The sequence below is a fragment of the Strix aluco genome, chromosome 11 (genome assembly GCF_031877795.1).
Source record: "Strix aluco isolate bStrAlu1 chromosome 11, bStrAlu1.hap1, whole genome shotgun sequence".
Classification (NCBI taxonomy): domain Eukaryota; kingdom Metazoa; phylum Chordata; class Aves; order Strigiformes; family Strigidae; genus Strix; species Strix aluco.
In genome coordinates, this window is record NC_133941.1 from 19,645,034 (window position 1) to 19,672,131 (window position 27,098).

The 27,098-nt window shown below is 58.3% G+C and overlaps 1 protein-coding gene across 3 annotated transcripts; it reads right to left on the reverse strand.

Moving 5' to 3' along the window:
* Positions 1 to 42: 42 nt before the first annotated feature.
* Positions 43 to 25,805, reverse strand: LOC141928385 (semaphorin-3D-like). Of its 3 annotated transcripts, none has more exons than XM_074836513.1 (18): positions 25,763 to 25,805; positions 12,167 to 12,371; positions 7,053 to 7,213; positions 6,243 to 6,305; positions 5,867 to 5,986; positions 5,413 to 5,515; positions 4,810 to 4,938; positions 4,327 to 4,472; positions 3,972 to 4,086; positions 3,737 to 3,806; positions 3,240 to 3,384; positions 2,937 to 3,159; positions 2,728 to 2,816; positions 2,190 to 2,231; positions 1,756 to 1,913; positions 1,454 to 1,518; positions 1,072 to 1,202; positions 43 to 986 (listed from the first exon to the last, which is right to left on the reverse strand). In XM_074836513.1, the coding sequence occupies exons 2-18, from the start codon at positions 12,288 to 12,290 to the stop codon at positions 570 to 572; spliced, it is 2,301 nt and encodes a 766-aa protein (XP_074692614.1). In that variant the 5' UTR covers positions 12,291 to 12,371; positions 25,763 to 25,805; the 3' UTR covers positions 43 to 569. The 3 variants fall into 3 exon arrangements, with proteins under 3 accessions (XP_074692614.1, XP_074692615.1, XP_074692613.1); XM_074836514.1 differs by lacking the exon at positions 25,763 to 25,805 and adding an exon at positions 20,852 to 20,913; XM_074836512.1 differs by lacking the exon at positions 25,763 to 25,805 and having other exon boundaries at positions 12,167 to 12,681.
* Positions 25,806 to 27,098: the final 1,293 nt, after the last annotated feature.

A 27,098-nucleotide genomic window follows, 5' to 3' on the forward strand; every position in this document is an offset into this window, starting at 1 on the left:
TCCAGGTGCCCCACTGCTGGAGCTGGGGCTCAGCACGCCGCTGTGTCCCGCTGCCTCCAGCAGCATTTGGGCTCTGCTGGTGCCTCCGCAGCCACCCAGGCGAGCCCCCTGCTGGGGCACCGTGCTGCTGGCTGGGGTGCAGCGAGGGGCCCGCTGCCTCCAGAGGGGAGGGAGCCTGGGGGCATGGATGTCCGTGGCAGGGCTGGATGCTGCCAGGTGTCAGGGAACCATTTGTGAGAGCTGGCTGTTTCCCTTCTCTGTCCTCTGTGCTTATTATTGCTGCTGATAACAATTGTCATTAAGGGCCAGGGGAAAACAAGGAGAATAAATAGTCTGCAGGGCGTAAATAGCTTTGAGTCTCGGAGACCCGGTGCGGGCTGCATGCCCTGGTCCCGGCGTGCCCCGCGGGGCACGTGGAGAGGCAGCGGGGACTGGCAGGGTTTGAGGTAGTCACAGCGAGGCGTTTCTGCACGGGAAGCTGAGAGGTGTCTCGGAGCTGATGCCCATGTGCAAGAAGGGCCCTGGAGAGACCAGAAGGGAGCTGGGGGTGGCCTGGCTCCCTCTGCCCCTCACAGGGGCTGGGGGTGCCTCCGCACCCGCCCGTTCTTGCTGTCTGGGGAGGGGTGCTGCCACTTCTGGTGCCAGGCTTTCTGCCGCTGCCTTTCCTGGTGCCGCAGGGCGTTGCAGTAGATATCCAGGCTGGTGCCCGGTGCCCCCAGGGCCCGCGGGAAGCCCTTGTAGCCCGGATGCAGGTCAATCCGGGGCCGGGGGCTCTGGTGGGTCCCTCCTAGCTCAGCCCCCTTGCTCCGCTTGTAAGGTGGCACCTCCATGGCCTCGTGCCTGATGACGCGGAGGCTGTATCGGGTGAGGGGCCGGGAGAAGGAGCGCTCCACCGCCTGGCACTCGTAGGTGCCCATGTCCTCCCTCGCCAGCTGGCGGATCAGCAGCCCTTGCTCCAGCACTGAGAAGTGGCCGTTGTTCCTGACCTGGGGCAAAGGCAGAGCATCGTGGGTCAGTCTCCAGGGACCAAGCCAGCCCTGCACCTCGTCCCTGCTGTCCTGTCCCCTGTACCTCGCTCAGGCCTGTCTCCTCGCCGTGCCGCACCAGCCACCGGACAGTCGTCTGTGGGGAGCGTGCCAGGCACTCGAGGAAGGTTGAATTCTTCTCCACCCCAAAAACCAGCTTCTCCACAGCAGCAGTCCCTGTGGGGGTGGCAGGAGAGGGGAAGGGGTGAGTACCCTGCATGGGAACTGTGACAGGTGGGGAGGGAGTGCAGCACGGAGCATCCAGCACATGGTGGGCTGCACAGGGTCTACGGTGGATGGTGCTGGTGCAGCTGGTGGGCACTGGTTTCCCAGCGTCATGCTGCCCGCCCTCCTGGGCATTGCTGGCCCCCGGGCAGAGCTGGCTGCCTGCACTGGGGCTCCTCGGAGAGGCCAGGGCTGGCACTCACCCTCTGCGGTGTCCTGGCACTGGCTGAGCGGGTCAGACTTTAGCATGTCCTGGCAGCGGGCACGCCTGTGGGAGAGCAGACAGGGCTGGGGGGTGGCATCTGCCCCGGGCTGTGGGACCCCCCTGTGGCAGAGCAGCCAGGGAGAGGGGGGGACCAGGGATGGCTGGGGCACTGGCTGGCAGGGTGACAGTAGGGGTCTGGGCTGACAGGTAAAGCCTCCAGGGCCACCAACTTGCCCTCCACTGCTCCAAACACCATCCCTTTGAGGGGGGACAGCAGGGCTGGCCCAGGCAGACGCTCACCTCTTCTCAGTGAGCAGGTGAGGGGCACAGTTCTTGCCGTCCCAGGTGCAGTAGGGGTCCCTGGCCAGGCAGCAGTCGGTGCAGGTTTTGCCGTAGAGTTCACAGCGGTACAGGGAGAGCTGGAGCAGCCCGTGGGTGCTGCTCACAAACAGCTCCTGCTGCTCAGGCAAGCGGAACAACAGCAGTTAGTACCCACGGCTGGAGACCAGGACTAGCGGGGGAACAGAGCTGCCTGCCCCGTGCTGGGGTGGGGGCACTGGGAGACAGCGGGAGAGCAGGGCAGAGCCTGCCACCCCCCGACTGACCTGGCGGGAGCCCATTCCCTAAATGTGCAAGCCCTGGGGCCAAGGGACCCACACAGAGGGGCTGGGGCCAGCTGGCCTCTGTGCCCTGTCCCTTGGCTGCTTTGGGAGGAAGCAGGAGGGAGGACTTACCCTCTTTGGTGATAATTTCATGTCCAGGATGGGAGAAGGCATCTGGAAAGGAAGGAGAGAGTGCTGCAGCCATGTTGGTCCCTCCTGGGTGCTCCAGCCTGCCAGTGGGGCTGGACCCCGGGGTGGCAGGGTGCTGGGGCCTGGCCCAGGTCCCTGGTCCCAGGTCCACCTGCTCCATGCTCCAGCCTGGGCCAGCCCTCCTCAGTGTGAGCAGCCCGGGGCAGCCCTGCCTGGCAGCTGTGCTCTCAAACCTGGGCTCAGACCACCCATTTTATTTTGGGCTCTGGTGTGCCACCCCCATTCCTGCTAGGGACTGGACAGGGAGCTGGGAGATGACTTGGCTTTGGTTTCCCTGGCTCCCCTCCATGCTATCGGCATCTCCTGCCAGTCAGGACGGGCGGGAGCCACCAGCAGTGAGGTGAGGGACCTCCCCGATAGAGGCCAGTGACTTGCTGCAGGAGCTTGCAGGGAGGATGCCACAGAGCGAGGGGAGGCCGTGTGGTCCAAGCCTCTGTGGTCCAGCCCTGGCCTCTTGTACCTTAGTGACGCTGATCTCCTCCAGGCTGATCACCTCGGTGCCATGGCTCACCCCACCAGCCAGCCCCACCTTCAGGACTTTGCCTTCATCTGTGAATGCAGTGGGAGAAGGAGCTGTCAGGGCTGGGAGCCACCCAAGCCGGCAGGGCCCTTGTGCCATGCAGGCTGCCCTGTGGTGACAGCGTCCCCAGAGCTGGGGTGAGTTCCCACCTGTGCCGAGGAAGAGCACGTCATAGTGCCGGCTCTCCATCTCCAGCCTGTGCACCAGCAGCCGCCGCAGCCGGTAAGGTACATTGACCCTCACCAGGACGGGCTGGCGGCCCTGCGGGTACACAGGCTCCCACATCAGCTGGTGGGTGCGCATGAAGCTGATCACCTCATCAGGGAAGTCCTTGGTGGACTGCAGGAGGGGGTCGTACGTCTCGCTGGGGCACTGCGTGGCAACATGGGGGGCTGCTTTAGGGCCAGGCCAGCCCGTCCCGCTCCCCCCTACCCTGCTCCCCAGCCCCTTACCGTGCCGGGACGGGGATAGGGGACACGGCCCTTGTATTCCACCCAGCGGTAGTCGAATCCCTCTTTGTGTGCAAAGGGGCCGCTGAAGGCAGCTCTCACGGCAGCCATGGAGTAGACACAGACAGCAGAACCACTGAAGACACCGCTGCGGGGGGAGCGCGGGGCTGTCAGTGTCCCTGCTGCTCCGCCAGGGACAGGCACATGCACACCCACACCCAGCCTGGGAGTCACGCACGGCACCCAGGGGGTGACAGGAATCCCTTTGGCACAGCCAGTCCAGCCTAGGGGACCGCTGGCTGTGCCCATGACAGAGCCGGTGGTTTGGCAGATGGGCTGGTGAACCAGCAGCAGGGAAAGCAGTGAAACAGGCAGCGGCCCTTCCTCTGCCAGCTGGGTGCTGGTCCTGCCCTTCTCCCCATGGGGCAGCCCTGGTGAGGGGCTGGTGGGGCTGGACTGCTGGACTACCCCACGCAGGGGCCAGCCAGAGCCCTGCTCACCTGGAGACTGTGAAGAGGCCAAAGACAAGTGGGTTCTGGGGATCCCTGGTGCGCAGAAGGAAAACATCCTCTGCAGAGAGAGAGGTGGAGGTGAGGCACCCAGGAGCTGGAGCGCCAGGCTGGGGGATGCAGGTGGGCATCCTCGATGTTGTGCCCACCTCCCTGGGGCATACTGGGAGGAGCAGCCGGGGCGGAGCAGTGCCGATCCCGGCTGCAGAGCGGGCTGTGCACTCACCGAGCTGGTCAAAGTGGGTCTCGGTGCCCTGGGGCCCAGGGATGGAGCACACCAGGCGGGCCTTGAGGAACGTGCTCCAGCGGTTGATGAGGCTGCGCTTTCCTCCTACATCGTTCTGGCAGGCACCAAGAGCCAGGCTTAGTCCAGGCTCTCCGAGCCTCCCTCCCCACCACACGCTCCTCCATCCCCACAGCAGAACACCCTCAGCCCCGAGTCCTCTGCTCTGTGGTAGGTGTGTGGTGACACCCTCACATCCTGCTGCTGGCCCCTGCTTGGGGTGCCCCTTGGCCCAGAGGAGGTAAAACCCCACCTGGTGGGACATCTGGCCACGGCATGTTGGTCTTTGGTGACTGACCTTGCAGACCCGGGCCACCCTGGCGTGGATGTGCCGCCTCTCCCACTGCCCAGCTTCCATGGCTGTCTCGCGGAAGAAGATGTAGACCTTGTCATCGTGAGGGTTGTAGGTATCAGGGATGGCGTAGGCGCCGATGAATGCAGGTTCTGCAGGGGCAAGGAGCAGCACAACGTGGCACTGTGCCCTGATCTGACCCTGTTGTACTGCCCTTGGAAGCCCTTGGGAGCAGCGTGAGACGCTGAGGGTATGCAGGGTGCCCCATGGAGACCCTGCTACCGGGAAGACAGAGCCCCGTTCCTGGTGCTCAGGCTGCAGAGTGTGTGCTGGCACATGGGTCCCACCAGAGGCTTCATCAGTGCTTCCCCCCCACCCCCGGAGAGGAGAAGGGGACTAGACTGCTGAGCTCTGGCCCCAGTGCTGGCCCCAGCCTCTCCCCAGCAGTCAGGAGAACCCCCCACGCCCCACAGGTCCCCCCAGTCTTACCGTGTAGCCAGTGGTCCTGGTTCTGCTCTGTCCGGATGTAGCTCTGCTCGGCCCCATGGACCCAGGTCCGGAAGAAGGCAGCACTGCTGCCCATGAAGTCACTGGAGGTCCCTGAATACAGCTCCCCATCTGCAGGGTCAGAGGGAGCATGCATGGGTTGGGGGTGCCACTGCTGGAGGTACCCTGGCAGGACTCCCCTGTGTCCTCAGAGGCTCAGGGAGAGTGGAGGTGGCACAACCTGGCTGGGAGTCTCCCCCAGACCTGTGACCCAGCACGGCTTCTAGTCCCCAACCCACCTAGACCTTCCACAGCACCGGTATGAGGTGGGCAGGCTGGTGACACCTCACACCCCCATGTGCGGGCTGCTCAATCTACACCCTGCATTCACAATTCTGTGCAGGAACTGCGAGGTTGGATTGAGCCAGGGCAGGACTGGGCTCTGCAGGATGGCTTCTCTCACTCGCACCCACTCAGGCACCAGCCCAGGACCGCAGCCATGCACAGCAGAGCAGGGCGCAGGCACTGCTGCCAGTGCCTCCCAGCACAGACCATTCCCAGTGCTCCCACCTTCCAGCATCACCTCTGCTCCCCGCTCCCTCTTACCAACAAGGAGTCCCGTGAAGGGTTCATGAGGGCTGTATGGGCACCGTCCTCGCCCCGATTCCAAGGAGTGGGTCACCAACCGCATGGGGGGAGCCCCAGGACCCTGTCACAGCCAAAGGGGAGATGTCAGCCCAGGGGAAGGCTGGAAACAAGCTGGACATGTGAAGAGTGGGAAGGAAGCTGATGTGCTTGGCTCTGCAACAGGTGGGTCCCTCAAGGGAGCTGCCAGGACTGGGTCCTGTTCCCACAGGGCACCCTGGCACTGCCAAGCCAGGACTGCTTCTCATCACATGCACCAAGGCCATGCAGGCGACTGTGCCGTGCTGGCCAGACACCCTTCCCAGGCTATGGGGCTCCCTCTCCCCGCCACTCGCTGGGGAAGAGGATGGGGACATGCTGGGGGTCTCTTGCCACCTTCTGCAATGGGGACGTGGCTGGTCAGGGCGTCCCTCACCTTCCCCCTGGCTCCCAGCTGGATGAAGGCACAGACGGGCTGGTAGGACCCAGTCCCACAGGCAAACACGTGGGTCCTGTTGAAGGGCTGGAGGAGGCGGATGAAGTTGGCACACTCCGTCTGCTCAAGGGGAGATGTTTGTTAGTGGTCTAAGCCCAGGTCTGGGCATTCGTGCCCAGCCTCGTGGCATGTCTACTCGGGATGCAGGAGCCCAGCCAGATCCTCCCTCAGCTGCCAGTAAGCTGAGCTTAACTCCAGCTGGCTCAACACCCTCATCTCAGGCAGACCCCACACTCCCTTTTGGGGTGATGTGGGTGTTTAATATCCATGGCAAACCACAAAAAGCCATGAGCTGGGGGCTGCCAGCCCTGCTTACCTCCACGTTCTTCCCTGCCAGCTGGCAATGCTCAACCTGCTCCCTGGAGGCTGGCCAGAAAATCTGCAACACAGAGACCCCACCAATGCAGCCCCTGCTTTCCTTCACTGGCCTGGGTCTGCTGGCTTCCACGGGCACCAGTTGGAACGGGGTCTGGCAAAAGCTGCTGCCACGCACATGGTGAGGACATGGAGCTGCTCTGCAATGGGTCTGACACCCCCTTGGGTCCCCAAGGGCCTGGCCAAGCTCAGCGGGCAGCCTGCCAAATAGGCTGAGAGTGAATCTGGCGTGGGGACAGAGCCTGGGTGGGCCACGGCACGCCCAGTCGGTGGGCAGGCTCTCCTGGATCCCGGCCCATGGGAACGCCAGGCTGCAGTGCCTTAATGTGCTTTCCTTTTGTTGGGCTTGAGCTGCACACCCTGCCAGCAGGATGTCTTGGGATGACATTAGAGGACTCACTGCTGGAGTTGTTGTAGCTCTTGCAGCAGCAGCAGGGACTAGGTATGATAGCAGGGCTCTGGGCACTGCCCTTCCACTCGCACCCCACATCCACCCAGGTCTCCTCTCCTGGCCAAGACGCTCTGTTCCTCCCTGGCGTTGGTCTGTCCCAGAGGGGCTCAACAGCGCCAGGGATGGGTTGACCCCACTGATTGAGACATCCTGGTGTAAATGTGTCCCTGGTGACATTAGAGCAGCCCAGCTTGGAGCACATCCACCTCCACACCCCGGCACTGGAACGAGGAGCGGCTCCCAGGGAGGAAGAGACCAGCCTGGCCAGGGTCGCACTCACACCCTCCTCCCAGCACTGACCTTCTCAGGCTCTCTGCTGGGATGGTCCAGGTGGAGCAGGAAGATGTGGTTTTTTGCTCCCACCATCAGCCAGGCCCTGTCTTCATCCACCAAGAGGGCTTGGAAATCCAGGCCATCCCCTGAGGCCAGCAACAGGCGAGAGCTGTTGGATTTCAGCAGATCTGAGGAGCACAAGGTGGGAGAATGAGAAACTCATCCATGAGTCGCACAACAAGCAGCCAGAGGCCCTGTGCTCCCCCTCTCCATGACAGCTCTGGCTACCCCACCTTCCCCAAGGGAACGCAACTTTCCTGCCATTGCCTTAGCAGAAAAACACCATCCTCGGTGTCCCAAAGCTCATCATGAAGCCTCCACTCATGAGACTACCTGGAGGAAACAGTGAATCACCCCTACAAAGAGGAAAACTGTCCTGACCTTGCTCTGGGCTGGGCTGGTTTGCAGGCTGTGGAGCAGGACAGTGGTCCAGCCTGAGGAGCCCAGGTTGCTCAGCTTCCAGCCTGCCTTTCAGAGGAGCTCTTGGAGCCCCAAAGCCACTGCACCCCGAAGTCATGAGGACAAGGCTGACAACAGAGGGGACTTGCTCACTGTAACTCCCATCATGTTTTCCCTGGGCTTCAGATCAAAAGAGTTTACATAAAAAAGGTTTTGGCTATTTGCTGGGGCAAAGCATTCCTTCAAGGTTATGCTGTATGGAAACACAGCTGCCACAGCCCAGTCTGGACATCTCCTCTGCCCCCAGCAAGCCTTTCAGTCTGTGAAGTGTCTGTTGGCTGCTGGGCTTTACCCCATGCACAGGGACAGGCAGGCAGATGGCTGCACTGGGACAGACAGACAGATGGATGGCCTGTCCCTGGCCTAAGGAGCTTGTAAGGGAAGTCCCCAGCTGTGTCCTGGGTGCCACTCTGACCCTGCATCCACCACCCTACATTTCCCCCACTATATCCTGAGACACAGCCTAAACCCAGCATTAGAGTGACTCAGGAAAAGGGCTTTCAAGAGCATCCCTTCGGCACTACTGGAGGGAAGAGCCACCTTGCTGAGGGGGAAAGTGTGCCACAGACCCAGCGTGCTCCGTGGGGAGTGGAGACAGGGCAGTGGGAAAGGCTCTGCTCCTCAGGCTGTAGCTCCTCCTGTGCAGAAGTCTGGGGGTGGCTAGCATGGCCCCTCCGGCACAGTTGCAGACGTGTGGGTGTGCGAGAGGGACAATAAGCTCTTGTGTCTTGGTTAACCACTCCTGAAACAACATCCCTGAGGCCCGCATCAGTCCGTGATGTGCAGCGCCAGGTTTTGGGCTGGCTGCCGGGGCGAGCATCCCCAGCATGGCAGCAGCTGCCATCCCAGTGAGCACTGACTCCCAGGGATCGAGGCAGGGGAGACAGGCACCAAGGTGGGCCTTAGAGCTTCCAGAAATCATATCACTTTCCACTTCAGAAGTGGTGGGATCCAGCTAGGGAGAGGCTGAAGGCTGGCAACGCTGGCACGGCTGCTCTTGGTTTTGGTGCTGTGCAGGGAAAGGTGCAAAAATAGGGCCATGGGAAGGGGAGATGGAAATGGGCTGCTGCTGGATGGAGACTGGAGGGAGGTGGAGTGCAGCTGGAAACCTGGGGTGATCTGTAAGACCCAGGCTGAGAAATTACCCAGAATCATGCGGATTGAGGCTACATGTCAGGAACTGAGGGAGGGAAGCTCTCAGGGGGAAGCGGTGACTGGGAGCATGGGCGGACGTGCGGCCTGGGCGCAGGTGGCGTGTACGTGGGCACGGGCACAGCTCCGTTCAAAGGGGACCCACTGACCCAGGAGGTTGCGTCTCTCTTCCTTCCACCCTGTTTCCAGGGCAGAGGGGAAGCGGGGCCAGTGCTTGCAAGCTGGAAACGCTACTGACGTCGTTTGTCCCTGCGGGGGGAAGGACCTGCTGGGCCCCAGACAGCAGGCAGGGGTCCCTGCCCGGATCCACACTGCTGCAGCCAGGATTGCTCCCAGCTAGCGTTTCCTTCTCCCCTTCCTCCGGGGTCAATGCTCCAGTTACTGCAGGACACAAATTCACCTCTGCCAGGCTCCCAGCCATGTCAGGGAGCTCCTGGCCCTCCTCCTGCTCCCACAAAAATGGTGCACAGCCCACTTCACTCTCCGCTACCCTCAGGTGTCCAAGGGCTCCCCTCTGGATGCTGTGGATACAGGGGAGCAGATTTCCAAGCCATTTCCCACCAGCTGAATGTGATTAACAGCTGAATTCCTGTGCCTGCCTGCAGGCCATTGTCACTGCTGGGTCCCCAGTGAGATGCATTGCCCTCCCTCCTGTGCCTGCCAATGCTCCTGGCAGCTGCTTGACCCAGGGCGAAATGTCAGGCAGGGTACTGGGGACTCAGGTTGGGGTGGGAGGGAAGGTTAAAGGCTGATCTGGTACATGGGTGTAATTAAGTGCAGTGGGGACAAGGCTGGTCCCCGGGAATGTCACCTGCTGGTCACCCTCTGACCTGACCCAGCCCCATCCAAGGACAAGGTCAGGCAGGATGATGGAGGAGCCCTCCCTGCTGCTGTGATAGTATGTAGGAGGACCCAGGAAGGACTCACTGCCCTGCACTTGCACCATGAGACTTCTGGCAGGGTTAATGACCATGAGGGTCTGAGCCTGACGGTCTCTGTGGCACGGTTCTGCTCCCTCACCCAGCACACGGCAAGTGCTGTGGATCCAGACCCTGTGCACAGGAAGCTGCTGCGCATACACCAGCCTCTTCTTGCCCCCAGTCCAGCTACACACACACAAGGCATTTGATCCCAACCCCGACCCTCGGGGCAGGGAACCAGGCAGTCTCTGCAGCAGCTGTGCTGTGGCTAAACTGATGGGTGAGCCCAGAGAAACATCCTCTCCTTTGTGTTCACTATCTCCCAAGGCCACGGTGTTTTTCTTTATTGTTGGGACCACTGTAACTGCCTTGTCCCATCCATCATCTCTGCCTGCCCCTTAGCTACAGCATCCTCAGTGCAAGGCGACCCTGGGCTTCCTGGGGTCACAGCCCGGCTGTGCCGGAGGGCTGTCCTCTCCCCTTCCCCCAGCCCATCAGACCATGGAGAAGATCCCTGAAGCCCAGGGGAAGCTTGGCGTTAAATCAGGCTCCAGCCCCTCACTGCTGTTGGCTGATAAGAGACGTGCCAGTGCAGCTTTTGGTGCTGATAACCAGAGACCCACCAGCCTCCTGCACTCCTGAGCACTTGCTGCATGGTGATGGCTTCTGGGTCCTGCCCGGCTGGGCTGGCTGCAGATCAGAGGCTGGCAGAAGACCCATTTGCCAACTCCTAGCTGTGCCTGCCCTGGATTATTACAGTAAGGGGAGCTGGGAGGCGCCCTGTGGTTTTGGTGCATAGCTGCACTGCTGTACGGCCTCAGAAAACAGAGGCTCAGCCCTGGGCAGCGTCAGGGCTGACCCAGCCTGACCCAGCTTACCCAGAGGCTGCCCCTTGCATGGCCATGATTGCTGGAGAGCTATTATAAACCTTCTCCTCACCTCCTCAGCAGGGTGGGAGCCGCTGCTGTTGTTCTTGGCCCTGTGCCCTCTGCCCCATCCTTCCTTTGCTCTCCCAGCCTTCGGTGCTGTCATTTCCTTCTTGCAAGCCTGCTTGCATCTTCTCCCCCCACCCCGCCAAGGGCTCTGCCTGCCACCCCCATGCTGGGATCTGAGGGCAAGGCTGATCCTGTAGACAGACTCTCAAAGGCCTCCTTTTATTTTTTTTTCTAGAGGCTTTTAAACCTAAACTTCTCAAGGCATTGTGTCCTTGAACCTGTCCCATGCTGTCCATGAGTCACATCCCCTGCCATTGTTAGCGTTGTCCTTGAGCCCTCCTGATGCTGGGAGCTTCCTCTGCTGCCTCTGCCCAAGACTTGAGGGCTTTTGGCATGTCTGGCCCCAGCACACTGTGGGGCTTTGAAGTCAGCAGTCCCTCTGCACCCCCGCTGCCCCGGCAGCCCTGCTCTGCCTCCTCCAGCTCCAAGGCAAGGCAGACCCTGCACCATGTTTCGGAGCTGAGCTATCAGCAATGTCATCTCCCTGCAGGGATATCCTGCATCCCTGGGAGGTCCAGCCCTCTCCAGCCACAAACTGGGGGCATCTTCCACCTTGCTGGCTGTCCCTGCCTGGAGAGCAGCTTCTCAGGGTGATGGAGCAGGCCAAGAGGGTGGCCCCAGAGCTTTGATGGCCCCACGCACTGCCACCTGACAGGTGTGGAGAAAGGCTGGTTGAGCCCTGCTGACTCCACGTCCAGGGCACCTCTGGGGATGTGCTGTCTGTCCTTCAAAGCAACTTGCTCTTTTTCATGCAGGCGAAGCTGAAAGCAAGTAAATTGGCCCAGTCCATGCTGCAGGTCCGTGGCAGGCTCTAACCACCCAGGTCATTCCCCTGCAGAGACCCTTTCCCTACAGACTCCCTTTTTGCACTCCTCTGCTGGGCTGTGTACTGTGCTACCTGTCAGTCTGCTCTTGTTGCACCTTCAGATCACCAAAAGCAGGCCCCCCTTTGCATCAGGCACACGAGAAAACTGTGCCTCCCCTGAAGAGCTCATAATCTAAACAGACAAGACAGATGCAGGGGGGAAGGGTAAAGTGCAGCAGGGAACAGATCTGCACAGTGGATCAGTCTCTCCTCAGCAGGAAAGGAGGGGTAAAGGCAGAGGGGCTGAGCTGGGGCAGGACTGTGCTAGTGGGAGGCAGGAGAAGAGGCTCAGTGTCCCCACTGCTCTGTGAGCGTGAAGAGAGAGGACACTGCCCTGGGGCTGCCCAGGTCAGCTCTAGCCCAGGACACACCATAAGATACCCAGAGTGAGTCTGAGCAGAAGGAGACATCCCTTCTGGTGCCGGTGTTGTGCTGGACCAGGGCAGGACATTGCCTGCTCAGCTGCCTTCTCTGATGCCAGCAGCGCCAGTGCAGCATCCTCGGGGGCTGTTCTTGGAGCTGCATCCGTGAAACATCTCGAGGACCCAACATGTGATGATGTTGCAGCCACAACTGTGGGGCTACTGCCTGCCTCCCCTGAGTCCTGGTTGCCCCCTTCACTCCCTGCCTGCAGGATGCTCTCCCAGCCCTCCCAAGCAAGGTGCAGACCCCAAGGAACTTCACCCTTACCTTTGTAGGCGAGGCGAAGGCGCGGGGCGTGCTGCTTCCATGCCTTGCTGCTGCCCAGCTGCTGCAGGAGGAGGCAGAGGAGGAGCACGATGAGGGGCAGCCTGCGGCCGGGGGCAGCATGCATTCTGGAGCTCAGCAGTGGGGAGCGGGCAGCTCGCCCTCACAGCACCATGGTCCAGCGCCGAGATGCCACCTCCACTGCCAACTGCAAGCAGAAAAGGGGGAAGGTTGCAGTGCAGAGGGCTGTGTGCGGGTCAGGACGCCTGTCTCACCGGCCACTGGCTGGGAGGGTGTTCAAGGGACAGCGAGTGACAGCCTGGCAGGTCTGCAAGCAGCTCGTCCCCCAGAATATGTCAGGCCAGCTGCCTGGCGAAGAGGAGCCACCAAGAGCAAGTGGCCAGCCCCCTGCACACCCACACTGCTGCAAAATGAGCTGGGGCTGCTGTGTAGTCTGCTGTGGGGGGAGGTCACAGCCACAGCGAGCTTGGTGTACTGGGCCGGGACGGCAGGGCACAGGCTGGGGACCCTGCAGCACCCGCCGCAAGAGTCTCGTCAGTGTTTATCTGAGCAGAGCACCTGCAGGCTGCCAGGGATCGGGCCGGGCCCACCCTCCCCAGGGAGCACGGGCTTGGCAGGAGGCAAGGCTTGTCTTGAGGAGCTCCCGCCGCCCGAACTGGCCAGGCTGGGAGGGAAAGAACGGCCCAAGGTGGCCGGTGTCTTACTGGCTGGACTGTCCTTGCAGCCTCAGCAGTCACCAATGGTTCTGGTAGGGTGAGGAAGATTTCTGAACATCTCCATCGGCATGAGCCATGCTGGTCCCTGCTGGGACACCCTGCACCCCCTACCTTTGGGAGCTGGCAGAGCAGCTGGTGCTCACAGGACCAGTTTGGGTACTGGGAAAGGCAGCTGTGGCTGGGACACCTGCTCACCAGCTGGCCCAGCTGCCACCTGGGAGCTCCGGCGTGTTTCATGTCCAGGGACTTCTGAAGACCAGCTATTACAGCATGCTGAGGGGAGGTGTGTGGTGTGATGCCAGTGTGCCCACAGCATGTGGTACTCAGGAGTGCTTGGATTTGAGCATCCTGGAGGTGACTGACATGAGGGAAGAGGCAAGGAGTGCTTGGGGTGTAGTACACCCTCCAACAGGTTTTCAGAGCTTGGGCATACTCTGCTAAATACCTGCTCAGACCCCAGTGCTTGTCCAGAGCCTGAGGACGGGTCCCTAATATTCATATTATCGCAGCTTGGGGTTAAATCTTGTCCCTCTTACTCAAGGGGGAATGAATGTTTTGAAACGCTGTCCATAAATGCCACTTTTGTGATCCCTTCAGCATCAGCTGTGGCTGTGTGTGCACATGATACATCACTCTGGCCGGTAGCTCTGCAAATTGCCTGGTCACCGCAGACCTCTGCAAGGCCACCAGCATCCGTTGGCCCTGGGACGCTGCAGGCTGGAAGGACTCTCTCACATTTACACCCCCTCAGAGACATACAGGGTTTCACAGCCTCATCCGCCAGCTCCCACACCTCCCGCGGGGAGTGGGGCTGGCCTGCCAGCTCTCAGCAATTAATTCAGGCAATTTAGATGCTTTTTCCCCGCTTACAAATGTCCCAGTCCCTAAATGGCAGCTCTGACTAACTCCCCCTCTTGCTGCATATAAATTCTTCCAGGCCCATGGCTGAAAGATTTAAAATGAGCTTTTTGGCTCATTCCTGGCCAGGGGCTCTTGGCACAAGGAGCAGGGGATTTCTGCCGTCCCAGCAAAGGCTGTAGGAGGGATGGTACAGCCAAGCCTGCCCAAGTGCCTTGGTGTCTGCCTTCCACAAGAAGGAGCACTTGGGTCTGCTTAGGGAGGAGGCTTTGGGCTTGCAGAGTTGGGGTTTCTCTCCCTCCTGGCAGAGAGGGAGCAGGCAGCAGCCCGTGGCCAGGCTGGGGTGCAGCCCCCTGGCACAGCTCCTCTCCTGCCCGTTCCCTGCCCTCGCTTCTGCCTTGCTCTCGCTCTGGCCAGCATAACCTGCTGTGCTCCGGAGCTTTCCACCATTCCAGGAGACCTGGATGTGACCTCAGGGTGGAGGTTGTGCTGTTTTCTGTCTCTCTTTGGTTTGGGGCTGCTTTCTCAACCCATCTACCCTTTTTCTGGGCAGACTTTTCAACAGGCCAACCACTGCCTCAGGAAAAAAAGCACTGCTGGGTTTAGCTAGGTTTAAACTGTTCATTGCTTGACACGCTGATTATAGAGGGAGGGGTTCACAGGTAGGAACCCCATCAACAACCCTGGGGTCCTGTTAACAAGCAGCACTGCTTTTGCTTCCCACAAGGCGGAGATGCCAAGCAGCTTTCCTGTGCTGGGGATGCTTCAGCAATTTCAGCTCTTCCCCACACTCAGCTGCCTGCAGCAGTCTCCCAGACCCATCCTGCTGATGCGTGGCCATGCCCTGAACGAGCACTACCATCCTGGGAGTCATCTCAAGGACATGCCTAGCATTTGACAGGGATTCTTTTTTTTCCTTTGCCAATGTACTTTTGGTTGCTGGACGACATGGGAAAATGCTGGCCTCTAATTGCAGCTTTCTCTAAATGGAGCAGGGCCTGTGCTAGGCTTAGGTTTGGGCTAAACCAGCTCTGGGAGGAACTTTTTATGACCCAGAGCTCCAGGGGATGCCAGGGTGGGTCAGGATTCTGCGGATGGCAGGCAGGGCACCGCTCCTGCCTCCAGACATGCTCATGCATGGCCATGGGGTGAGTTTTAGGGATGCTTCGCATGCCTGCAGCAGGGGCCGGGGCAGGCATGCACGCTCCCAGAATTTCATCTCCTCACCCTGCGGATGCCAAAGACAGGTTTGATGGTGGCAGGAGCTGCAGTCACACACAAGAAGAACCCAGAGCCCTGACAGAGCTGGGTGCAGGGACAGAAGAGGTGAGGATCGTGCTGGAGGGGCTTGCAGTGGACAAGGAAAGAAACAAACTGTTGAAGGATAACTTCCAGTAAGAAAGGCTTCTCCTATATGTCATTTTTTCACCAAGACTTCAGGGCTCTTCTCCATCATGCCCAGGCAGTGCTGAGGGACTCGGCACATCCATCTCCTGATGCACAGCTAAAATCCCAGCAGCAGCCCCCCCGCAACCCAGCTGTGCCTGCAGTCCTTGGCGCAGGGACATCCCTCGCTGTGCCAGTTGGAGCAGGGACCCTGGGGGAATCACGCAGCAGGGTCACGTCCCCTGCCTGTAAACCTCTGCCCAAAGCTGCCTGGAGGTGAAGAGCTCAGCAGAGGCAGAGTTTACACTGAGAGGGGGAGCACGGGTGTCTAGTGGATGGAAACAAGCTGCGGATGATGAATCCAGGGTTAAATTAAACACTCCCGACAGCTTTAAATAATCAACTGTCTGGAGCTGCAACTATTTCTATCTCAGTTTGGAGAGGGAAATGCTGATGAGGGCAGGCTGCTGGGCGAGGGGACAACTGGGGGTTAAGATTTCATACTCTGGGCAGCATGGGGCATGAAGGGGAGGACATGGGTGATTGTAGCTCTGTTTTGGGGGGTGGCAGTCACCAGGAGTACCTTGGTGTAGGTGGCACGGGTGGTGACACCACAGTGCTGGGCTGACTTTGTGCCAGCAGTCCACCAGATGCCGTGGTCCCAGTGGTCATCCTGTGCCCTCCCCTCCCTCCCTTTCCACCAGTCATTTGCAGAATTCCAACAGGTTTAAGGCTCTGGGCTGTCATCTAGAGCCACTGTTTCATGGCATGGTGGTGAATTTTTCCTTTGGAGACAAAGTCTCCTGGAAGGTCTTGCCAGAAACTGAGCATTACAGGGAAAAGACAAATCCCTCCTGTTTGAGACATGTGGGTATGGGAGGGAGTTGTTTAACCGTGAAAGCACCAATTTCCTCCTGACAACGCCTATTTGCTGCGATGCCATGAATAGTGTAAAACAGCCCAAATTTCAGAGGGGGAAGGGCCTTGGCAGTGGATTTATCAGGCTAGGGATTATCTCCCAAGAGGGAAGAACGTGCTGAACTTGATCTCTTCAGCGATCCTGCATCACTAAGAGCAGCCCCCCGTGCTGTGGCTCTGCCCAGCACAGCCTGCCATGTGCTCCACCACTTTCACAGGCCCCGATTGTGTCCCAGCTAATCCCCACACGCCATTTGCAGCCTAGTGCCTTCTTCAGTTACACTGTGGGGCTGGCCAGGCCACGGGCAGGGGGTGATGTGCTGGCCCCAGCAGCTGGGGGACCTCAAGCGAAAGGAGCTGGGGGGAGGAGAGGGGCTGCACTCTGGTGTCAGCATTCAGCCGCAGTGACCCTCCCTGCAGGGGGACGGAAACACTGGGCTAGAACTCGCTGTGAAAGAGGAGAGCTTCAGGGATCTGAGACCCCCTCCATGGGGCTGATGCTGCCCGAGGCTCCCAAGCAGCCAAGCTCTGGCTCCCAGACCTGAGCCCCACACTCTTGAGACTGTCCTGCCTCCCTCAGCAGAAGCCCTGAGCGTGGAGGGGACCCTCTATACCTGGGAGGGCAGGTACCCCTCTGCCACTTTTGGGAGACAGGAGAAAGGAGTCTTACCCAGGCAAAGAAACTGAGGATCAAAGCTAGGCAAGGAAGTCCAGCAGGCAGGACAGCTATGCCCTGCCATCAGGGAGGCTCCTCCTCTCTCGTGTCTTCCCATGGCTCAGCCCCGGTGCCCGTCCCGCACACACGCATCTGCAGGTTAATTGGGTGCACAACGCATGGTCTGGGCCGTGTGAATGCAGCGCCACGAGTGCAGGGAACGTGCACAGCTGGAGCTGTTGGTCGTGTGCCTTGGTGTGCACCCCTGTCCATGGATGCCCCTCTTCCTAAAGCACTGCCTGCCCCCCTTCCTGCCCTCACAGGCACAGAAACCCTCTCTGCTCAGCCTAGGGCTTTGGTTGTTCCCCTCCATCTCGCGCAGGATGATGGATGCCCCAGCAGCTGCAGGAAGAGGCAGCTGCTGTCTTTCTCCAACCAGGAGGACAAAGCCACTGGGGTGGGCTCTCGGCTCCCTCCCTGCCTTCCCCCAGAGCTGCCTGGCCAGGGCAGGACCGACACTGGGAAAGCAGGCGGTGCTGAGCTGCATGTGGGATGGGGACAGAGACTCGGGATGCTTCTGCAGCATGACACAAGTTGGGACCACAAAAGTCAGTGCCAAAACTTGAGTGGCACTGAGGTGTCACGGTGTGCCCTGCGAAATGGCAGGGTTTCAATGAACCCCTCAGTAACACAGGTCACACGTGACCATGCAGAGCCCCAGAGATTGAGGGGGAGCAGATTTCGAAGGGTTTGAAAAGAGGAATCTTTCAATAGCGGAGCAAGGCTGAGGTTGTTCAAGCTTCGCCCGCGTTTCTCTGCCACCACACAGCAAGGCTGGCCAGCAGGCTCCCTTCCAACCGGGACATCTCCTGACAGCCTCCTACACTCCCGCCTCCTGAGATTAAAGCCTGCAATCACAATTAGCCCCAGATCACCCTTCCTTGCCAACCACCGCTGCCAAAGCATGCCAAGCATGGCAAGTGGGGAGGAATGAGTCCCAGCTGCTGCTGGCACACCGCAGCTCTACACCGCCAGCACCTCACCCCTGCCAGGCAGCGGGGCTCCTCGCTGGCGGGTACCTGCTGATAATGGTGATGGGGCAAGGTCTGGGTGGTATCAGGGGGACTTCACTGACTGTGGTGACACTTCAGAGCGTGAGCGCTTTGCTCCCTTTTTTACTTCTTACTTGTGCTGATGGGCAAACATTCCTGGTCCCTGAGACCTGGCATGTCACATTAAGCACACACCAGCTGCGCCACCGCACAAACATGGACCTTAGGCTCCACAGCTGGTTTTCCTCCTCCCTTGTTGCACAAAGCTGTGTCCATCCTGGGTTGTGAACCCGCACGTCAGCACTGCCCCAGCCCCGGCAGAGCCCAGTTGTCTCTGCCCTCCTGTGCAAACAGGAATTTTCTCTCTGCCTGGGGCCTTGGTAGGTGGGAGCCAGGCTCAGCTCCTTATCTTTAAGCAAGGGGTAAACCTTTACATTTGGAGGGTCAAATACAGCATCTCCTCTAATGGTGTTTGCCTCTCTGAAGTTTCAGTAGCTTAAGGCACACTCCAGTTGAGAAGCATCCTTTGAAAGCAAATGGGGAATTACCAAGCCCAAGGCTGGCCAGGATTTTAATAATTGTTTATGAAGGGATAAGGAGTTGGCTTCGCTTAACATCCTGCTAATCCCTTTCTCAGGGGGCCCTTACGTTTCCCTTGCTACTGAGAGAGGTGAAGCCCACTCTGGCTTGGCTCTCAGGTGTCAGGCTGGGAAGGTGGCCCAGTCCCCAAGCTTGTCTCCCTGCATGGTGATGGGCACCGTGATGGGTGGGTTGGCCCGTGCTTTCAGGCAGCAGCTCCTGCAGGGTTTTTTGGTGTTCCTGAATGTGCTGCTGGATCCAGGTAGTGCCAGTTGAGTAACCTCCACCATTCCTGTCTCTAATTCATCCCAAGGACATGCAGCACCAGGGAGTTAGCAAGCCCAATGTGCAGAGAAAACTGTATGGAGGTGCAGCGCAATTGCACCTTGCAAGTCTCTCACCTAAAATGCTGCCAGAGTACAGGCAGCTTCCAGTGTCCTAGGCAGGCAGGGACTTCTTGGGACTCTGCACGCCCTCTGGGTCTGTCCTTGCCATACCAGCACCCCACTTGCCCACCTCTGATCACAGCTTTCATGCCTGCATCCCCAGCACAGGGCAGTGCTGAGGTCCTGCTGCCTAGCCCCAGCACCCCTGGCTGCAGGGTGCTGCCCAGGCCAGGGCTCCCGGAGCGGGCAAACCACGCCAGGACCCCAGCTGGCAGTGACACAGAGGCAAATTTGGAGGAAAAAGCCTGGCTTCTCCCCAGACAAAGCAGAGGGTCGGGGAGGTGGGACAAGTGAGGTGCAAGTGTGTCTCACGCTGGGCAGCAGCCATACAGATCATCTCAGCCCAGCCAGGATTGACTTCGCGTATTAAACTCCAGATTAATTTGGTGTGTTAAACTCTGGGTTGACTTGACATATTAAACTCCCAACCTGCTCCTAATGCAATTGAGAAGCTTAAAATTCTTTCATCTTTGGGAAGAGGCTTGCCACACTCTGATGTTGTGTTAAAGTACCCAAGTAAGGTAACGAAGAGGCTCTGTGTTGCCCAAGCCAGCTCCCCAAAGCCTCAGGAGTCCCCAGAGGCAGTGCCTCATTCCTCAGAGCCATTTATATCATGACGCCGCCCACCAGCTGAAACCCCCCTTGTCACCTGTGCACCACATGGCCCGACATTCAATACAACCCTTAGGACTCTCAGGGAGCTCTGCCCCACTCAGGAGTTTTTTGGGCCACAGACCTTCCAGGCTGAGTCTGGGTGAATCGCACATGTGCTAAAACCTGGCAGGGGCTCCAAGGCCAGGAGTCAGCATGGACTCTAACCCGGGACAGGTTTGCTAATACTTCTTGCCCCAGGCTGGCTGAAAAGCCTCTGCTGGGGAGAGGGCCTGGGTGACACCCAGGGTTTTCATACAGAGCTTGCCAGCTCTGGGTCACCAGCTCGAACCTGGGCAGGCTCAGCCATCATCAGACACCTACTGTCATGGGCCGCCCGTCCTTTGGTGGCCACTGGAAAAGAAGCGGTGGGCTTGGTCAGGGTCCTGGTGGGCACATACCAACATCCTATACCCCAGCAGAGAGCCAAGGGCCGGAGACAGCTCCATCCCCAGGGGTGTCTCATGAGACAACCAGCCCTGGGGAGGACAGAAGCATCCCTGCTCCCTGGACAGGCAGGCTGCAGTCTTTTCCAGCACTCCCAAGCCAAAGCCTATTGCTACCTGAAGTTGCCAAGGCATTTTGCAACAAACCTGCACAATTTGTAACGCGCATTTTCTTCATTCACAGCGGGATTATTGCTTCCCACCTCCAGACCTATTGGGCAGGGATGCTCAGCACCTCTCAGAGAGCTGTTGGCTTTGCTGTGTTTCCCCAGCTATAATCCCAGGGCCATTCCAGGCAGGAGCTGGCTGTGAAGCACCTGCTCTGCAGTTCAGTGACCCGGCTCATCCGCTTCACTTTTGCCAGCCAGTGACACAGCTGCCAGTCACACTCCCAGGGCCTCTCGCTGTCCCAGGCAGAGCTGCCTGCCTCCCCCAACACTTGAAAGCTCTGCAGTGTTTTCTTTTCATCAACGGGAACCCTGCTCTCTGTTCTCCCTGGCTCGCTGTGCTAATTGGAACAGGCTGGACAGGCGTGGGGGGCTTTGCTGGAGAAAGTATTTTAATGAGGATGGAGGGTGCCTGGACTGTTATCTGCTTCTTCTCAGAGCCTCTTGGCTGGGCTCCTCGCTAATTACAGCCTGGATTGCCGGGTAAGCTCTCTGGCTTGCAAGCCTTGGACCCCTGCAGAGCACCACGCTCTGGCAGCCTCCTCAACGGGCTGCCCTTTGCTCCAGCATGCTGCTTGGGGAGCCAGGGGACACAGCTTTGCCTGGCGGTGAGCTCCCGAGTGGCTGAGCAGCCTCGCAGTCCCCACCCCACAGCTCTGCTGTGACAAAGGGAGTTGTCTGGAGCAAGGCTGCAGCTTCTGTACAGGGTAATTCTCCTAGGATCAGTGACAGCAGAGACACTGCGGATGGACACCAGGCTGTTCACCCCAGCTGGCTGCTCATTCATTCTTACCCAGAAGACACCAGGTCAGCTCCAGGCTGAGCTGAAGATGAAGGCACATCTGTCAGGGGTTGGGGTAGGTCAGTTGCTGGTCAGCCGCCGTAGCTTTTGTGCAAGGGGAATCAGGTTGACTGCTGGCAGCAGCATGCTCCAAGGTAGACAGCTCCCCTTGTTACCATCATAGAACCATAGACAGGTTTGGGTTGGAAGGGACCTTAAAGCTCATCTAGTCCCACCCCCTGCCATGGGCAGGGACACCTTCCACCAGCCCAGGTTGCTCAAAGCCCCGTCCAACCTGGCCTTGAACCCTTCCAGGGAGGGGGCAGCCACAGCTGCTCTGGGCAACCTGTGCCAGTGTCTCACCCCCCTCACAGTAAAGAATTTCTTCCTTACATCTAATCTAAATCTACTCTCTCTCAGTTTAAAACCATTACCCCTTGTCCTATCCCTACACCCCCTGATAAAGAGTCCCTCCCCCCTTTCCTGTAGCCCCTTTAAGTACTGGGAGGCCTCTGTAAGGTCTCCCTGGAGCCTTCTCTTCTCCAGGCTGAACACCCCCAACTCTCTCAGCCTGTCCTCACAGGGGAGGTGCTCCAGCCCCCTGATCACCTTTGTGGCCTCCTCTGGACCCGCTCGAGCAGGTCCATGTCCTTCTTATGCTGGAGGCCCCAGAGCTGGACACAGCACTGCAGGGGGGGTCTCTCAAGAGCAGAGTAGAGGGGGACAATCCCCTCCCTCGCCCTGCTGGCCACACTTCTCTTGATGCAGCCCGGGACACGGTTGGCTTTCTGGGCTGCAAGTGCACACTGGTGGCTCATGGTCAGTTTTCCATCCACTATTACCCCCAAGTCCTCCTCCTCATGGCTGCTCTCAATCCAACCCTTGCCCAGCCTAGATTTGTGCTTGGGATTACCCTGACCCATGTGCAGGACCTTGCACTTGGCCTTGTTGAACTCCATGAGGTTCACATGGTCCCACCTCTCCAGCCTGTCCAGGTCCCTCTGGATGGCACATCCCTGCCCTCCAGTGTGTCGCCCACACCACACAGCTTGGCGGCGTCGGTGAACTTGCTGAGGGTGCGCTCAGTCCCATTGTCCGTGTTGCCAACAAAGAAATGTTGCAAGCATTTAACTGGCTAGCCAAACCGGAGATAACCCAACCCACTGGATGGTCACAAGTGGAGGTACCTCCTCACAGCACGACTCCCCATGCCAGTATCCCCAGCTGGCCAGTGCAGCTCAGAAGCAACCACCACCGCCTACCATGCTCAGGGTGCTGCTCCCAGGACACATCGTTCCTGTCCAACCCCTATTTCATGTGAAAGCCTCCCAGTTCTCCATGTACTTATCTGCACAGCATCCTGTTGTGGAAGTCCACCATGGCTGTCATTCTGGTGTGGAGCTGAAGCACAGGTGGACTAAGGGTGACTTGCCCATGGTCAAATGGGAACCATAGTGGGGTAGGGATTGACCCCAAGTGTCCCATCTCCCTCCAAACAGCAGTTCATTCCTCCTACAGCACAGACCAGCTCAGCACTAAGCCTGACTCTACCATCAACCATGCAGGAACGAGTGTGAAGCTCCAGCACATAGTGGCAGAGCTGTCACCACTGGCCTGTGTGGGAGCACACACCGTGGGAAGACCAGCTCTTCCCTCAGCAGACAATGAACAGATTGAAACTGAAAGCCTTTTTTTTTTTTTTTTTCACACTACAAAGTGCTAAGGCCAAATTAGCTGACATCAGTGGTATCCTCCTAGAAAACAAGGAAACAAACCTGAACTCGATGGTGGGAGAAGCGGAGTAGTTCGCGCACACAATAAATGGCAGCTTGCCAGCGTGCGAGACAAGAACAATAACTCCATACGGCCGTGTGCTGTGAAAGGCATTGTTTTAGGGAAACCATATCCTGGGCAGGCTCCCAAGTCAACTGGGGGTGACGTCGGCAACAATTGTGCTCCGTGTCATGCCATCCCGCTGGCAGAGCTGGGCTGTGCCGGCCCAGAGCACGCGTGTGGCATGCCTGCAGGTACAGCAGAGCCGGGGCTGGTTCGGGGGGTATGTGGGGTCACTGACCATGGAGATGGCAGAGACCAAATGCCCTACAGTGCCCACATTGGAGAATAAAAAAGGCTTATCTCTGCCAGGAATATGGAGTGCTCCCTCCCAGGTACCATGAAATTACTGTCATTCCTTGGCATCTAGCTACAAGTAGATGCTGGGTTTTTTATGGATGGGGTTTGGGATAATCTAGTCTTTAGGGAGGCAGAATGACTCGGTCCCCTACACTGTGAGCTCAGCTCTGCAACCTTACATTGGCCATTTTGTCACTCTGTGCTTCAGTTTTCCCAGGCAAAAAGAGTCAAGAGAAGGTAGAGCTGTCTCCTGTGAGCAGGAGTAGGTGAGGAAGTGATGGGTGGCTCACAGAGACCAGAGATGACCAAAGCTGGAGACCCAGTTCAGAACAGGTTTTCACCCTCTTTCCCACTGCAGCTTGTCCTCTGCAGGAGCTTCTTGCCACCCTGAGCAGGGTGGAGTGGGTGCCTCTGAGCAGACCCCCCTCCCAGAGGAGGGGTCCTCAAAGAGGGTAGGTGAGACCAGGTATGTCCCCCCATTCCCCATCCAAAAGCCATTCCCAGCTGCCCCCCAGGGCCAGGGAGTTACTCAGCTGACTGATCTCTGTGTCTTTGCTTTCAACACCGGGTTTGTAACTGCATAAGCAAGCGCCTGTAAAGACCTAATTACCCCGTGCTCTCGAAGCCGCCTCTTGCTGTAATCCCAGTTGGAGTGGGGATAGACCAAACTTGGAGGAAGAGGCAGCTCCAAGAGTCCAGGAGCCAAGGTTTACAATAAATCTTCATCCTTGCTGTAAACAGCCCCTGAGAGGGTGTCACAGGAGCACAGCAGAGAGTGAGGCAGCCAGAAACCCTCACCAGTGAGAACATCTGCCAGCCCTGCTGGCTCAAGGGCTTGGTTTGGCAAAGAGCGTTAGCAGTCAGTCCTGCCGAGGACCCTGGGCTTGGCTCCCGCTCCCTCTGCTTGAGCTCAGCACTGCTTGGCAGCCCTGTAGCCTGGCATCACCTCTTATCTCGCCAGCTGAGATGGCTCCGATGTGGCACCCCCTCTCTGGCCTCCACACACAAGCACATTGGTATTTGGGAGAACGACTTACATCCTTGGGGGTTGCCTGTTTAAGTCTCGACCTAAGGAAGCGGAGCAAATGATGCATGTCTTGCATCCTTGTGGAATTCGGTGAGATTAGATTAGGGATGAATTCTTCCCATATTTCTTATAGAGCTGATATCTCTGCCCTGGCTTTCCAATTGACTTCCCCATCCCTGGCTCATAAATCACAAGGGTGTTTGTGTGTCTGTCATTTTCAATACCGTTAACTCTGCAGGAGAAACCTATACGTTACAGCAACCCATCATGTCAAGTCAGTGACCCATCCGGGCTGCCAGACCCCCCTCCCTTTGAAGGCTGTGCGAGGCCTGGCCGGAGGAAAGCTGGGACACGCTCCACTTGGCAAAGAGAAAGCTCCCTGCGGCTTGTGCACGGGTCGCGTGGCCGGCATGTGTGCGGGATAACTGCAGTTCTGTGGCCATCTCTCCTGGAGCACTTTCCTCTCTTCCCTTGGGCACATGGCTGCATCAAAAAATGCTGGTTTCCAGCTTAGCAGAAATTTCATGCCAGTGCTCAGCAGCCGGATTAATGCAGTTGTTCCTTATGGGCAATAATCTGCATAACTAAACGCAGTCATGGCAGCAACCTGAGGCTTGGGGCTACTCCCTGCCTGTGAAATGCCTCCTGACAATTTCCAGTGGACAGTGCATCCCTCGGCCAGGTTCCCCGGCTGCCATGTAGGGCTGCCACACACTTTCAGGAGCTGTAATTCATGCCAGGGGTGGTCTTATTTCAAGGATAGGAAGAAATAACCCTCTTTCTCTTAAATTAAGTTTGTCAAGTGCTTTGTTATTTGTTTCTAGACATAAATAAACATTTAGACTTCTCCCTCCCACCCTCACCCTGAGTATCACAGCCCTGTCACACTGAAACATCCACCCAGAGGCATGTAAAGCTCCTCACTCCCAGCCATGCATCCCCAGGATCTGCAATGCTTCTAAGCAGAAGATCATTAGTTAAATGACTCCTTTGGAGAGCACCCAGCATTTCTCAGGCTCTGTTTCTTTTCTGCCTCCTATATTGTACGTCCTGAGGTTTCTGAGGGCTGAGGCATTGCAGAGCGGAAGGGTGAAGAAGTACCATTTCCCTGTCCCGACAGATTTCATGCAGCCTGAGAAGGGGACAATTCCCCCCACGGACCGGGGAGGCTGTTTTTCCTCCTCAGACCAAGGCTGTCACAACCGCTTGGAGGCAAATGATTGATTTTTATTTGGGGGTGGGGGGAATCCAACAAAGCTGTCTTTGAGCAGTGGAAAAGTCCCCAGCATGGGTTAGGCGTTAGTGACAATCTACCCAATATCAGGTTTCGGGCTGTTAAACCTTCGCAGCAAAGTAGAGCGTCAAAGTCAAGGAGCTCCAGAAAAAAAAAACCACCTCTGGAGACAGAGAGCTTTACCATAGCAATAAAACCTCCTAGAATCGAAGTTAAGGCATTAATAGATATAACCGTAAAAGATTATTACCACAAACATTTCATTGTGTGCTACGGCAAACTGAGCAGCAGAATAAGCTCCTCTCTCTCTGTAGGAGCTGGGAAAAGACAAGTCACTCATGAGTTGCTCTACACACAGATATAAAATGCGACGAAGCAGAGGGTAGAAGCAGACAAGCTCACAGCGGGTCAGACCTGGTTCAGCCGCCCGGGCTGAGCTGCTCCCAGCCGGCTCTCCCGGGGAGAGAAACAAGGCAGCCTAGTCCAGCCTAAGCTAATGAACAATTAAAACCATCTCTCGGCTACTCACCAAGGAGCCTGCGGGATCTCAGCGGCGATGAGCCCACTCTGCTGCCAGCCCAGCGGCCTCCAGCGAACCCAAAGCACCTGGAGGCTGCAGGCGGCAGGAGGAGCCGGGGGTGGCAGCCGGGGGCTGCCCCTTCATTCATAAAAAAGCCGCCCAGGCTGCGGGCAAACCCCCGTCCCGCTGCTCCCGGTGTGCTCGGCCGGATCCGCGAGCAGCAATTGCCATCTAGTGGTACCTGGGTTTATCGGGCCGGGGGCTCGCATGAAGTCATAGGAAAGTGTTCGGCTTTTCCCCCGAATATTTCATTCCTGCAGCTCAAGGCACACCTAATAGGGGTGGGATAGTAAAGCAGCCCATCAGGCGCCTCGGTCCTTTTTAAAAATTTTTTTTCGAGTAAATTGGGAAACCAAACTGCAGCGGGGTGGATGGGGACCGGAGGCACACAGGCACCGTCCCACTGCTGCCTGGCGGCGGGGATTTAGAAAGGAAAGCTCTGGTCTGCAAGCGACTCAAGAGCAAAACGTTATGGAAAGGGAAATCTGGGAGGATTTGGGCTCCGATGGCTGTGCACAAGCCCAGTGCAGCAGGAGCAGACCCATACATCCAAGGACTTGACCTACGTACTATACATTTACAATGGATTATTTTTTTTTCCACTCCAGATGAGCCCTGGGCTGATGCTGTAGCCTGAACGCCCATCAGTGGCCAGGGAGCGTGAGGTGCATGCCTGGAGCACGCTTGGTTTGGTTTCATCTGAAAGGAATCCAGCTGACCCGCTCCCAGGCCTGAGCTCTCCAGAACTGCTCCAGGATGCAATCCAAAGAGTAGTAAAGTGGGAAAAGCTGGGGGATTGGTTTCAGAAGCGCACCCCTGAGCCAAATTAACGTGCTGGAGCAGGCACGCCTCAGTGCTTTGGAGAAGAGGGACTTCGCTGTGTAACCGCCTCACGCCCGGAGAGCTGTTTGGCCCCTCTCCTAAGCCCCAGCAATAGGAAGGACCCAAGGGAGCTGCCTGAGATCCCAGCAGGGCCAGGGAGGGTGTCAGGGCCCTGGGGGCACTCACTGGCCTCAGGTGGGCTCCCCACCCACCTGCTGCCTGTTGGGCTGGGGGCTCCGTTTAAGCCCAGGCCTGGGTTATCAGCATTCTCCCAAGTTGTGCTGCAGGTCAACTGCTCTCCTGGAGGGACTTCAGGCTGATGTAGGCAGCCCTGGCTCTTGGCTGTACTTCGGACCAGTGTTACAGGCAGCTTTGTCACCAGCTTGGTGGTGGGACCTGTCACTACCACCCTGCTCGGTGGGACAGGGCACCCCCTACCCTGGGGTGACCCTTGCTCTTGCTG

What these genes read in the sequence shown, in the direction of transcription:
- LOC141928385 (XM_074836513.1), bottom strand. Translation starts at nt 12,290, where the DNA reads ATGCATGCTGCCCCCGGCCGCAGGCTGCCCCTCATCGTGCTCCTCCTC. An exon ending in CCAGGACCACTGGCTACACG is followed by an intron (nt 4,473 to 4,809) that starts GTAAGACTGGGG and finishes TTGCCCCTGCAG; the next exon opens with AACCTGCATTCATCGGCGCC. An exon ending in GACCCACTTTGACCAGCTCG is followed by an intron (nt 3,807 to 3,971) that starts GTGAGTGCACAG and finishes CTCTCTCTGCAG; the next exon opens with AGGATGTTTTCCTTCTGCGC.